Raw genomic sequence first — 15,109 nt, 5'->3', positions numbered from 1 at the left:
TGATATTAAAAAATTGATTAATTGATTAATGATTTTGATTTTAGTTACATGGATGAAGGGATTAAGAGATATAACAAATAATTTACGATCAATGAAATTTACTTCCGATGATTACGTAAGATTTACATTAAAAAGGGCAACTTTGGATGATATGGGAACTTATTGCATTTTGGCTAAAAATCGTTTTGGATGTGATAGAGCATTCTTTACCGTACGATTACGACAGCGAGCTCGATCAGTTACTCCGATTCGGGGCGAAACAGCCGAAGAAATCTACAAGAGCATTCCTACATACCACGAACGAACCTTCTTACGAGGTGAGTAACGTTTTCTAAAAATAACACATCATTCATAAGCAAAGGAAGTGTATTTGTGTGTTAGCATTCCTCGTGTTACATAAATTGTTAAATTGTAGGATTCGTGTAGCCAAAAATCTCTTTCCACATTGCCGCAGATTATTTATAGATCACCTTAGACTCAGAAATACTTAATACCAGGTGCTGGACAAATCAGTTAGCGAAAATATCCGTGTGTTACGCGAGTTAAGTATGAGTGTCATAGTTGATGCCATCAAAGAAATTAATGACTCATCGTTGACTATTCTTAGAACTACGTGGTGTGCTCGTCAATGTTTCATATCTGATTTTCTTCATTATTTAGTTGAATATCAAGGTACACAATTTTTAAACAAAATAAGTATGGAATATATTTTCAAAATCTAATGATTCAGGAAAATATACTCGATTAACATTTTACAGTACAAATTTAAAAAAAAAATTACTCAATGAGGTTATGTTATGTTTTCGCTACATAAAGCGATAAGGTTGCTACTAATTAATTGTGAAAATTTATTTACTCTGAAATGGAGCGAGATTGATAACTTCAAAAATGTGTTATTGGTAGCTGTCATAATAAAATCCTCCATAAAGTCATCCAGTGTGATGATTTATTTGCGAATTTTCCAAAAATAAAGTTAATAATAATGTCCGGTTATCTAACTTATACACGAAATAAGGTGACTTTGAGAAATCAGATTAAAACCTTATTTCGAACTTTGTACACAATTTTTGTTTTTATGATTCTTTTATTTATTGGGTGAGTTTAATATTTCGTAGATTCGCAAAAATTCAACAGTAGAGATTATTACTTATTTATGAACATAATATATATTAAATATCAATTTTTAACATTGAATAAATGTAGAATAGACTGAATGGTATGAGTATGTACTTACAAGAACAGAAAGTTGTTATTACAGGCTACAGTTAGTACCTCGTTTTCAACTTAAGTACTGCTGAATTACATCGTTTGACACATATTTTGTACCAATTTTGTTCGTAAATAACATAATAACAGAATACCAATAATATACATCTTTAATATACATCATCCAATAAAAGATAAAAAATTCTAAAATACAATAGAACGTAAAAAATCCCAACTCCTACAGGCTAGGATTTTCCATGAAATTCAAACGTCTGACGTCGTCCGGTGTATAACTTGAACTCACTCTAGCAATAAACAATAGTCGGGGAAACCCCATCTTAGACCAGCGTTGTTGGCACCGCGGTACTTTGGTTGCATGGTGACTTCTGTAAGTAGTTCAGTTGCTTAATGTTTATGGCATTGAATTTGCATTAAGGCATCGTCCTCAAAAAACACATTAAAATGTGGATCGCACTTTGTGAAAATGTATGTAGTGGGATAGGCTACAATATCGGATATCAAAAGGAAGAAAGATGACATTTTCAGTTTTGCATTCACATGGTGGGTCTAAATGATAAATTGGAAAGCTCTGTCTCAAAAGTCTTTAGTCACCATGCAGTGTCCCAATTAGTCATTGGGAAAAGTAAGACAACAAGCTGTTTCAAAAACTTAAACCCCGGTTTCTATAACTTCCTAAGCACAAAAAAATTCTTGCATGAATAGTGACATTTTTACAGACGGGTACAAAAATATGTTTATGCTTCATGGAAAAGTGTTGCTACTCTTGGACAATGCGTCAACGCATCCGTTTATTGAAGTGCTACATCTGATTGATAAAGAATTTGAGATAATCAAGGTAAGCTTCTGTTAGCTAAAGATGATGAAGAAAGCGTTGTTCAATTTTCCAAAAACTAAACTCGAAAGATTTGTCCTACATGCTAACCGTCGCATGGGAGCTACTCACTATAGAAAACCTAAAAAAAGGATGGAACAAGCTTTGGCCTAATAGCAATGAAATTAATAGAAAAATAAAGAATAGAAGAAAGGAATAAAAATGAAGCAGAAACGTCGGAAAGTGTAAAAGTGGTGGCAAAACCGTACCAGTTACTTCCTGGTATTCATGATTGTAATTGTGGAGAAGATACTAGGGACTATGGCAGATACTGTGGAGGAGAATTTTATTACGCAATCGTAATTGCTATGAGTACTTTATTGTTTTTAAAAACAATATCATATAGAAAGTATAATGCTTATAAAAAATATGTACAGGGTGGTTCAAATTCGATGTCCGAATAGGCTAACTCGAAAACTATAAGAGTTAGAAGAAAAGTAGCTGACATGTCATGATCTCGTTTTTCGAGAAACTGCTAATGCCGAAAACCTCATAGCGCTATCGTCTTTTGTTTTTCCGCTAGAGGTCAAAATTGAAAATATCGTAAAACCCGCAAATGTAATTATCTTGGTTATTATTATAGGTGGAGTATTATAACTGTTCGCGCCGCGTCACCCTCAGAATTATTTACACGCATGTGCGTGCGCTTAACTGGGCTGTGTTATCTTAACACGAGAGCATGCGCTCACACTCGCCTTTTAACGCGACTACAGTATTGTGCGCATCAAAAAAGTCGTTTTAAAATTATTACTCTAGTGCAGTGAAAATTAAACGTAAGAATCGTAATTTAATCATCTTCTTTTATTTATTCTACTTTTCCTACATTTTTTTTACGCTTTAATTTTATTGTTTATATCTCTGAACCAGCACCGTTTTATTAAACCCAGTTCTTTTCTTATACTGCGCGTTCATTTGGTCCTTCGAGCCGGATTCTTCCGGAATTTTCGTTTAATTTTGATTTATTTCTCGTTATTTTTACATTTTTTCGCATTTTTCATTTAATTTTCGTCTTAAATCCGCGTTTTTTTGCATTTATCCACGGGGTCACGTCTCTTTGTTGGCCATCTGGAAAATCAAAAACTGGATTACGCTATTTTTAGCACCGCATTTTTCGACAATTCTTACCATTTAAATATTTAATTTCTTTTCCCTTCGATTATTTAAATTATTTTCATTTACCTTTTTTTTTTTGAGAATTCTTTTTTTTAATTTCGTTCTTCTCCATAATTCTTTTGGATATTTTATTTGATTTTTCCCGTGATGACAGACAAGATTGTTAAACTTACCCTACGTCGCAACGGTCTATACAATCGTTTAAACGAGACCATGGCCCTTGGTCAAGCACTCCCGTCTGACCCTATCCAAAAACAAATTTTTCTTGAACGAGCTCCAGATGCCGAGGAAATCTACAAAGAGTTCAAAAGTACTCACAATACGATTATTGGTTTGATTGAAGAGCAGGACTTTGAGGCTCATGACGACATACGACTAAAGGCTGATACTGCTTACTACACTACAAGGGCGATATTCCATCAACTGTCCCCTCAACCTTCAACGGAATCCTCTGAAATCTCATCTATATCTGCTCTGAAATTAAATAAGTTAGCATTGCCTACGTTCAGTGGTAATCATAAAGAATGGCATACCTTTTTCGATCTTTATCGAACGATGGTTCACGAAAACAAATCTCTTTCTTCAATTGCCAAATATCAGTATCTTCTCATGTCCCTAAGTGGCGAAGCGTTTAACCTGTTAAAGGGTTTTCCTGTGACAGACGCCAATTACGAAATAGCATATAAAACGTTAAAAGGCCGCTACCAGAATAAACGTCACTTGGCAACGTTATACTTTAACGAAATCGTTCATTTAAAACCCCTGAAAGACGATTCCTCTAAAAGTCTTCGAATTTTGATTGATACCTTCCATGAAAATATTGAAGGTTTTCGTAATTTGGGTTTCCCTGTTGATAAGTGGGATTTTCTATTATTTAATATCGTGCTTCAAAAACTGAACACACCTACAAAAACCACTTTTGAAGCTGAACATACAGCATATGACATTCCAACTTATAAGCAACTTGTGGATTTCTTAGAAAAAAGAGCAAAGGCCCTAGAATCGGTATTATTGACATCAAGTGACAGCACATCTCCGAGTTCATCAAAATCAAACATCAGAGCTAAATCAGTAAATATGAAGATTGAAGAACATCATTCTAATTCATCGACTACTAACTGTATCTTATGTCATGAAGCCCATCCAATTTACCGTTGTACGAATTTTACATCCAAATCAGCTGGAGAACGGTTATCCATCGCTAGAGATCATAATCTTTGTCGAAATTGTCTAAGTCAACGACACACTACTCATAATTGCTCGTCTTCTCATAGATGTCGTACCTGCAATCAACATCACCACACATTACTCCACTTCAAGACACAAACTTCTCCATCTGTTCATGTCGGAACATCTTATAATACAATTCAGACATCAATGAAGGAAAGTAATCCAAACATCTTACTACCTATTGCTATTGTAAAGATTCAGGATCGATTTGGAAAATTACATCGTGTCAAAGCATTAATCGACTCGGGCAGTATGTCCAATTTTATAACATCTAATCTATCAAAACGACTTCAACTACCACGAAAGCAAACTTCTTGTCTAGAAATCCAGGGATTAAATGCAATGACATCCATCTGTAATAAAGGCTCTGTTACCTGCTCTATCCAACCTATACAGTCATCGAAACCTTCCTTTGACTTTGACGCTATTATCACTCCCAGCATTTGTTCTGACCAACCATCCATTGCGTCCCTTGTTCCGCTTTATCCTCATCTTCAACAATTGAACATCCCTCCAGAGCACCATTCAAGTCTTAACTCGGTGGATTTGTTACTGGGCGCAGAACTAGTTCCTCAAATTATCACTGAAGGACGTCTTCGTGGAGAACCGAACCATCCAATTGCAGTTAATTCCGTATTTGGTTGGATTCTAATGGGGAGATCTTCGCTCTCAGTCACGACCTCACTGTCAACGTGTTTATCTACTACTGATTATTCGCTTGATAACTCAATTCAAAGATTCTGGGAACTGGAATCCATTCCTGAAAGAACGCTATTAACGTGTGAAGAGGATAAATGTGAAAATCATTTTAAAAATAATTATAAACGAACATCAACAGGTCGATTCATCGTTTCTCTGCCTTTTAAGAAACCAAATCCAGTCCTGGGCAATTCCTACCAGACAGCGTTGAAACGTTTTATGTCTTTAGAAAACCGTCTCTTAAAAACTCCGTCGTTAAGAAGTGATTATATCAACTTTATGAAAGATTATCTTCAGTCAGGCCACATGTCTCTTGCTAACTCTTTCAAACCTCCTTCTGATAGAACCTACTACATTCCGCATCACTGCGTGCTTCGTTCTGAAAACCCTTCATCAAAAATTAGAGTTGTGTTTGACGCATCAGCACCAACATCTAATGGTACATCGTTAAATGACACCCTTTTGGTGGGACATAAATTGCAACAAGACATAATAAAAGTTTTATCGTCTTTTCGATGTTTTAAGTATGCATTTGTCTGCGATATCCAACAAATGTATCGACAAATTCTTGTTTCACCTGAAGACAGAAACTTTCAGCGAATCTTATGGAGATTCTCTTCAACTGAACCTATTCAAGAATATATTTTAAATACTGTGACCTATGGAGTGGCATCGGCACCTTTTCTTGCCTTGCGAACACTAGTCGAGTTATCTAACATCTATTGTGATCAGTTTCCGAGGGCTTCAACCGTTCTAAAAAACAACATTTACGTTGACGATATAGTCACAGGAGCTCAATCGGTGCAAGAGACTTTGGAGCTACAGCGAGAATTGATTGACCTATTGAACAGAGGGGGATTTAAATTGAGAAAATGGGCGAGTAATTGCACTCACGTCTTACAAGAAGTATCTGAAACAGATTTACAGCGTCCAATATCAATGGATTACGATGAAATCAGTTACATTAAAGTTTTGGGTCTGCAATGGGATCCCACAACAGATGATTTTAAATTTTCCTATTGTCCCCGCAATTCCCTTTCCACAAAACGTTCCATACTTTCGGAAATCGCTCGTGTCTACGACCCCTTAGGCTTCTTGACTCCGTGCACCTTAAAGGCTAAACAATTTATCCAACAATTGTGGCAATTAAAAATTGAATGGGATGAAAGTCCTCCTGGTCACATATCTAAAAATTGGGAAATCTTTAAGAAAGGTCTTATTTTTATTTCTGATTTAAGAATACCTCGATTGATGATTCCGTCTGACACTAAATCCGTTCAACTTCATCTTTTTTGTGACGCCTCGCAATCAGGTTATTGTGCAGTAGCGTATTTACGCTGTGAAAGTCATAACCAATCTATTAATACCTCTTTTCTTTGCGGTAAATCTAGAGTTGCACCTCTTAAGACAATATCTATTCCTCGTCTCGAACTTTGTGGCGCTGTTCTACTCGTTGATCTTCTTAAAACTATTAAGGACATGTTATCAACCACAATCATTTTCGATGTAATTTACGCGTGGTCCGATTCCAAAGTCACCCTAGCGTGGATTTCTTCATTGCCTACTAGATGGAAAATTTTCGTTGCCAATCGAGTCTCATATATCCAAGAAATTTTACCTTCAGATTATTGGAGATACATACCATCTTCCGATAATCCTGCAGACTGTGGCTCTCGAGGTCTTTTTCCAGATCAGTTAATCGCTCACGATCTATGGTGGAGGGGCCCCTCCTGGCTCTGTCATCCTCCGGAATACTGGCCATCTATTAAATCTATTCCCTGTGAAAGCACAGAAGTAATTAATGAACAAAAATCAAATATAATTACTACCATTGAAACAAAACTTACTTTTATAGACACTCTCCTCATGAGATTCTCTTCACTTTCAAAAATCCAACGGATTATGGCCTACATTCAACGTTTTATTGTTCACTGCCGCAAACAAAACCGTTATTTTACCATCCAATTATCCCCGTTTGAGCTCCAACAATCTTTATCTTCGATTGTCCGTTATGTCCAACATCAACATTTTTCACAATTATTTACTACAATTAACGAGAATAAGATCCCTGATAAATCATTTAGAAAGTTAGCACCTTTTCTTGATAGAGATGGTTTGATTAGGGTGGGTGGTCGTATAAAATTTGCTATGATCCCCTTCGATCACAAACATCCGTTACTTCTACCTAAAAATAGTCGTGTTAGTGAATTAATTGTGGAACATATACATGAAAAATACCTTCATCCGGGACAACGGTCGCTACAAGCTCTGGTAATGCGTCAATATTGGATCATCGCTTCTCGAAGTGTCATTCATCGGGTCGTATCACGATGTATCCGTTGTTTTCGATGCAAGCCCCGATCATATGCTCCGAGGATGGCGGATTTGCCTCAATTTAGAGTAACCGAGGTGAAGGCGTTCTCCAGAGTCGCTGTCGATTTCGCTGGACCGATTTATACCACCATTAGTCGCACCAGAGGAGCGCGGTTTGTCAAATCCTATATTTGTGTCTTTGTGTGTACGTCTACCAAAGCGATACATTTAGAACTAGTTTCAGATCTATCTACTGAAGCATTTATAGCGGCTCTACGACGATTTACCTCCAGAAGAGGTCGATGTACGTTAATCTTATCAGATCAGGGAACTAATTTTGTGGGCGCCTACAACAAATTACGAGAGATGGCTGAGGTTTCCGGTCAAAAATTGGAACTCACATGGCAATTTCATCCTCCAGGGGCTCCCCATTTTAATGGGTTGGCTGAGGCTGGAGTAAGATCTGTTAAATCCGAGGAATTCGAGGCCGCTTTCCGCAATGACTGAAGATCCCAATGATCTTCAACCACTAACTCCAGCACATTTCTTGTGTTTGGAACCCCTTAATGCTTCTGTTGTAGATCCTGACGTCACTCAAGTACCGATCAACCGTTTGGATCGCTGGAAACTGATACAGAAGATGGTACAAGATTTTTGGAAAAGGTGGCACGTTGAATATTTGTACTCACTTCAACAAAGAGGAAAATGGAACGCTTCGTCTCCAACACCGTCTATTGGTGATCTGGTACTCATTCGAAATGAACAGCGACCCCCACTTCAATGGGAAACAGGGAGAATTGAAGAGGTTCATCCCGGAATTGATGGTGTTATCCGAGTCATCACCATTAAAACCAAAAATGGGAGGTTAACTCGTCCAACCACGAAGATTTGTACCTTACCGATTTAAGACAAAACCGAATCTAGTCACATGTTTTTTTTGTTTACTTGTCAAACTAATTAATTATTTTCGTCTACTCACCGTATGTTATGCTTATTCACTCAAACTTTAACCTTCACACCGTCAAATAACTATTCATATTTCATAAATATTATTGTAAAAAAGGGTTATTTCACCTTTTGTTGGTGGGTGGAATGTTCGCGCCGCGTCACCCTCAGAATTATTTACACGCATGTGCGTGCGCTTAACTGGGCTGTGTTATCTTAACACGAGAGCATGCGCTCACACTCGCCTTTTAACGCGACTACAGTATTGTGCGCATCAAAAAAGTCGTTTTAAAATTATTACTCTAGTGCAGTGAAAATTAAACGTAAGAATCGTAATTTAATCATCTTCTTTTATTTATTCTACTTTTCCTACATTTTTTTTACGCTTTAATTTTATTGTTTATATCTCTGAACCAGCACCGTTTTATTAAACCCAGTTCTTTTCTTATACTGCGCGTTCAATAACTAAGACATTATATGGACACTTTTTTACAGAGAATTTGATGACGTAGTCAAAAAAATTTTGTCGGTTTTAGATTTTGAGATATTATCACAATTTTCGTTTTTTTAAATGGAAACAACCACTGATTATTGGCTTAATAAATTCGTTATTTTTTTCTGATTACAAAAATATAGGGTTTGACAGGTCTATTTCTTATTGTTTTAGAATAAAACTAAAAATAAACTTTTCTTATAGTGTCGTCGAAGAAATTAAATTTACAGTTTCCTGTAAATTACGGTTCTATAACTAAAAATTAAAAAAACATATTTCTGATATTTGAAACAAATATATTTGTTGAACTGTTTAATTTATATATGTTTTACACAAAAGTTGGAATAGATTGCATTATTTCGCATTTTTTATTACGATTTAATATTATTTTTAAATTACTTAATAAATTATCGATAGATGGCGCTCATGTTTTTTTTTTAATTCAAATAAACATAGCAACATTTGTTTGTATTCAAAAATTTTCTGAAGTGTCACTTTAAAAATCCTGTTTTTAAGATCAATTACGTAAATTTTGAAAAGTTTGACATGTTAGAATGTTACATATTAAAAAATGATTTGTTTTTAAATACCAGAAGTTATCTTCGTATTTAATTGTTAACTTTTTAGATTTTACCTACCGCCCCGCAACTTACAGGAAACTGTAAATTTAATTTCCTCGACGACACTAGATGGAAATTTTATAAAAAAAGTTTATTTTTAGCTTTATTCTAAAACAATAAGAAATAGACCTGTCGAACCCTATATTTTTGTAATCAGAAAAAAATAACGAATTTAATAAGCGAATAATCAGTGGTTGTTTCCATTTAAAAAAACGAAAATTCTCATGATATCTCAAAATCTAAAACCGAAAATTTTTTTTTGACTATGTCATGAAATTCTCTGTAAAAAAGTGTCCATATAATGTCGTAGTTATAATACTCCACCTATAATAATAACCAAGATAATTGCACTTATTGGTTTTACGATATTTTAAATTTTGGCCTCTAGGGGAAAAACAAAAGACGGTAGCGCTATGAGGTTTTCGGCGTTAGCAGTTTCTCGAAAAACGAGATCATGACATGTAAGCTACTTTTTTTCTAACTCTTATAGTTTCCGAGTTAGCCTATTCGGACATCGAATTTGAACCACCCTGTACATTTTACGAACAACGAGACTTAATCCAACAACACATCCAAACCCAAAATTAAAAAAAATCTAGCCAGTTTAAGACAGCCGCTATAAAGAGTTTTAACTAGCGATATAACGATTTATTAAGTTGAAAACAAATTTAGAGATGCGGCGAATACTCGCTATTATTCGGTGTCCGGCGTTACTCGACATTTTTTTGTTATTCGTGGAATCCCGAATAATAGCGAGTATTATTCGACATTCGGTGAATAAAAAATAAACTTTTAATGAACAAAAAAAACTGTAGACTAAAAATTAATCAAACTTTAATTTTTCTTAAAATACAAAACACATTTAGTATTAATTATTATCATTAATATAAAAAGTTAGCCAAAAAATCAGTTATGTCATGTTGAAGTTAATTAGTTAGGCTTTTTAATTAATATTTAAAGTCCAAAAGATTGTGGTGCAAAAAAAAACTAGTTTTTCTGCACGATTGGGATCCAGTCGGTTGCGCTTTTCTACATAAATCAAACTTGCCTCAGAAAATAGTCTTTCTGAATAAAGAGAGCTTGCTGGTGTGATTAAGTATCGTTTAGCAAGTTTACTTAAAATGCGGTATCCATTCTTATTGGTACTCAAAGACCACCATTCATATGGGTTTATACTTCTGTCAGCCTTTGTTAACGCGATGTAGTGGGCGATTTCTTTAGTAGCGGCATTCTTGGGTTGCTTTTCAGAAAGCTGCTCTGTCGTAGATACTTCAAAACATGCCCAAAATAGTTTCTGAGTTTTTGAATCAACATTCCCACTTTCATTGTCTAAACTATGCCATTTCTGGACCCGAATCATCATTTTCGTCGTCTAAAGAAATCCTATTTGTAAGACCTTCTCTGAGCACAACTCTATGCACCCGTTCAGCTTGGGCAACGTCAAAGAAAAAATGCTTGTAGCGGGGATCTAAAAATGTCGACAAGTATACAAATATGTCTTATTAAAGCACAGATCAGGAAGGTTTAAAGAGAAAGGTTTTAAGAGTTTTAACAGTTGTTCAATAATCTCCCACTGGTCGCTTTCCAAAATTCACGCTCCTTGATTCTGAGATATACACTGAAATTCCCCCTTTTTGTTCAAGTAGACGCTTCAATAGGTAATATGTTGAGTTCCAGCGAGTTTGAATATCTTGAATCAGTTTATGTTTAGGCAGTCCGAGTTCAGATTGAATACTTTCGAGTTCTGTATATCCCGAGTGATTGAAATGTGTCACAATGCGGTGGGCACTAGTCAACATTTCTGTTATTGGAGGACTGTTTCTTAATGCATCATTTATCACCAACGGGAGAGTATGTATGAAGCAAAGCTCTGAAGGAAGTACAGTTTCCCTTACTCCTTTAACTATATTCGCTCCATTATCGTGAACAATCGCTTAAACTTTAGTAATGGGTATTTTACCATTTCGTTACACATTCTAACAGTTCTCCTTTGATATTTTCTGATGTGTGATGCAGGAAAATGCACCGTGTTTAGAACGGCATGATTCACTTTTAAGGTTTTCTGATATCTAGTGTCCTGTGCAACTCAGAAATGCGGCATTATTTACTGAACAAGTCCATAGATCGGTAGTAAATGCTATATCTTCAGCCGTTTCTAACTCGCTCTGTAGCTTGCTAACGACTCTCTCATACATGTCTGATTGATGTCTCTGATTGAATGATTTTCTCAGTGACGTACGTCCTGCCAGGAATAGTGTATTGCGGCAATCCCCTACAGTATTAAACGCTGAGTTATACAAGACGTGGTATTCCCTGTAAAATAGGGAAAAGAAAAGGGTTGCCGGCATTTAAAAGCAAGCATTTCTATCCATATCATTTAATCCATCCACCACCGTTGCTCTTAGGTCCACTTTTTTCTATGAACGCCACTATTTTTTTCTTTCTATTTTAATTTTCTCAATGCATCGGCTACCAATTCTTGTTCCACTTTGTTTGAACTTAATGTCTCCAACAATTTAACATCCTCCAGTTTAGTTACTCTCCTTTCTATTTTCTTACATATCTACTCTTAAAGCTTTTTGAATCTCGTCATTATTTCCGGTTCCTATACTACAATTTGATAACCACATCTTCCACCACAGTAAATGACTATGAAATGTCAGGTTTTAAATCTTTGAATTCAGTCTTTTCTTTTCCATTCCTATCAAATTCAACATCTAAATCCCGTCTCCTTATCGGCTCATAACGCATATCTTCTCTCTCTCCAACTGAATTCGCCGGCTTTAAAAACCTTCCATATTCACAAACAAGCTGGTAATTTTGCTAATGTTTTATGCTGGAACATTCCCATTTCTTCCCTTTTGAAATTAGAGCGACAAGTGTCTTACTTGAATCTACATCTCGTGTGGGATCTTACTTTTAAATTTAAACTTTGTTTTTCTCAAAATGTGGCATACTTCCCATATAATGAAATTGAGAATTGAACTTTTTCACAACCTGAAATGCTCATCAGGGTTAAGTATACAGCACACTTGGTCAGGATGGTGATCATAGTATTGCATAAATGATGGAAAACTAGATATATTCCTAGTTTCGTTATTATTACATACACATTTACTCCATTTCAGAAATAAATATCTCAGACAATATGTTGTTCTCATGCTAAATGTGGTGCAATCATTAAAATCATGATGCATAGTCTAATTGAACCAGTGCATCAATTAATATTAATTGTAAATTTTGTTATTATTTTTATAGATGTTCCTGGTCCAATTCCTGGTGCTCCAGTTGTAGTAGACACCGGTAAGAATTGGTTATCTCTATCATGGGGTAAACCAGAACATCGTGGTGCTGCTCCAGTGGTAGCTTATAGAGTTGAAGCATGGTTAAAAGGAGGTGAATCAAGATGGGTTGAACTAGGTGTAGCGGGTTCTAACAATTACGACGCTTTTAACTTAAAACCAGAAGGTCAATATTTATTCAGAATAACCCCAAGAAATCGTTATGGATGGGGTGAACCCGTCCAAAGTGATCTTATTACAATCGGAAGATACGACGAACTTCCAGAATTCGTTAAAACGCTACCGGGTCAAATAAAAGCACTTTTAGGATCGGAGATAACTTTAGATTGCGAGGTACGTGGAAGTCCTACGCCAATTATCCGATGGTATAAAGACGAGATCCTATTGCCATTTGACGAGAGTAAACGGTACGCGGTAGTTAACGCGGGAGAACACTGTCAATTAACAATTAATGGATTAAACGAAACGGATTCTGGGAGGTATATGTGTGAGGCAACGAATAAAATCGGGAGGGTTTCTACGTTTGCTAGACTCTTGGTGGTCGATGATCCGAAAATTTTGAAAGCCGATAAAACGTTGAAACAAAGTCTATTCGATGCGTCTTCAAGGGAAATGCCCCCACAATTTACGATGAGATTGCGAAATAGAAGAGTTCAAGTTAGTTATCCAGTAAGATTATCTTGTCAAGTTACTGGTATCCCAGCACCGGAAATAACATGGACTAAAGATGGAGAGATTCTACATGAAGATGGTAATAACTGTTTTTTGATTATATTAAACCGGTTTTATTTTTATTATTTTTTTTTAGAACGTCATCGTTTTTGGACTGAAGATCATTTCCAAACATTAGAAATTGCGAAAACCTACATAGAAGATACAGGAATATATTGTGTAACAGCTAGAAATGTTCACGGTTCTGTTTCTTGTCGCTGCAATTTAGTAGTTGATAAAGGAATAAGAGCGTACATTGCACCCGATTTTACGAAACATTTAGAACCTGAAGACGGTGTGGTACAAGAAAACGGAGAGTTAAGATTAAGTGGAAAAATTGAAGCTTATCCCACGGTTGGAGTGACCTGGTATAGGAGCGGTGTTAGAGTTAGACCATGTCGAAGATCAATAATGACGTTATCTCACGATGGAAGAGTAGAATTAACAATTGCCCATGTCACCAAACGAGATGCTGGGACATATACATGCGTAGCAACTAATGAAGTTGGTAGAGCGGAAAGTTTTGCTAAAGTTAATATAGAAGGAAAATTAAAAGTTTCTGAGAGTTCAAAACAACCCGAAGAAATTAAAATTGAAAAACCACTTCCATATTCGAAGGAACCTAAATTTTTAAAGAAACCAAGATCTACCGAAGCTTTCGAAGGAGACGATGTGGTGATCTTATGCGAAGTCATAGGTGACCCAAAACCAGAAGTGTTATGGTTACGGGATTTCCTAAAGGTAAGTAAAAGGTAACGTTCCACTCCTGGTTTAGTGCCGTTAGAGTGTGGGAGTTTTCTAAAAAGCGACGTAGAAACTCGAGTTTATGACCGCGACGTCTAGTCGTGTCAATGTTTTATAGCATTATTCGCCGGTCGAATAAGGAAAAGCCCCGATGTTCCTTCGAGCTGCATCCGGCTGCGTGCAGATTCTTTTTTTTTTGCTCTCCTCGCGCCATGAAATATTCATATTCCGTTACGGCGCCTCGAGCGTGAACAAAAAGGTTTCAATGGTTGGTCGCACAGCGGCAGGTCGCCCTCAGTGGTCTAATTAAAGATATCCATGGCAATTGGACAGTCCACTTACTTTAAGGTGGTCTGTATCGATAGACATGTTTACGATTCTGTTAAAAAACAATTTTCCATTACTTATTTTTACTCGATCTCTCGTTATTTCTCTTTCCCAATTAGAACCGTAATTAAATATCTTAAATTGGTGGTTTCTTTAAAAGGAGCGAACGAAGGTCAATTGTAACACGATATTTTTTTCGTTCATTTTTTTGATGTTATCTAAAATTTCTTTTGAATATTATAATTAGATATTGTTTCTTATTAGATCATATTGCCTCGAGCAGATGTGTTGAAGTGTATTAGAAAAAAGACAAAGGCTATCCATATTGGTTGAGAAAGGTTAGTTATCCATAAACGCACACCACGCGATTAATACACGTCTGTGAGCATTTGTGTTTGGTATACCTTGACAAGATAAAGTTTCTCCTATCCTGGGTAGCTTGCGTCAGTGCTTCTGTACACGTCTGTCGTAGTGGTATAATTTACGTTGTCTTTCTGATGTGAAAACTTTTTTT

The 15,109-nt window shown here is 36.0% G+C and overlaps 2 protein-coding genes across 4 annotated transcripts in view; both read left to right on the top strand.

Moving 5' to 3' along the window:
• The window catches only part of LOC111414329 (titin homolog), a 139,023-nt gene that overhangs the window by 49,494 nt on the left and 74,420 nt on the right, over positions 1 to 15,109 (top strand). For all 3 annotated transcript variants that reach the window (XM_071199105.1, XM_071199107.1, XM_071199108.1), the window contains exons 12-14: positions 45 to 317; positions 12,770 to 13,564; positions 13,622 to 14,265. In XM_071199105.1, the coding sequence (XP_071055206.1) occupies positions 45 to 317; positions 12,770 to 13,564; positions 13,622 to 14,265 (1,712 nt within the window). The remainder of the gene's footprint in view (positions 1 to 44; positions 318 to 12,769; positions 13,565 to 13,621; positions 14,266 to 15,109) is intronic.
• Positions 2,683 to 8,867, top strand: LOC139431425 (uncharacterized). The gene has a single exon (XM_071199111.1). It carries the CDS (start codon positions 3,359 to 3,361, stop codon positions 7,958 to 7,960), a length of 4,602 nt encoding a protein of 1,533 aa, XP_071055212.1. The 5' UTR covers positions 2,683 to 3,358; the 3' UTR covers positions 7,961 to 8,867.

The sequence above is a fragment of the Onthophagus taurus genome, chromosome 1 (genome assembly GCF_036711975.1).
Source record: "Onthophagus taurus isolate NC chromosome 1, IU_Otau_3.0, whole genome shotgun sequence".
In the NCBI taxonomy this organism is placed as follows: Eukaryota; Metazoa; Arthropoda; class Insecta; order Coleoptera; family Scarabaeidae; genus Onthophagus; species Onthophagus taurus.
This window is presented reverse-complemented; position numbering and strand designations above follow the sequence as displayed.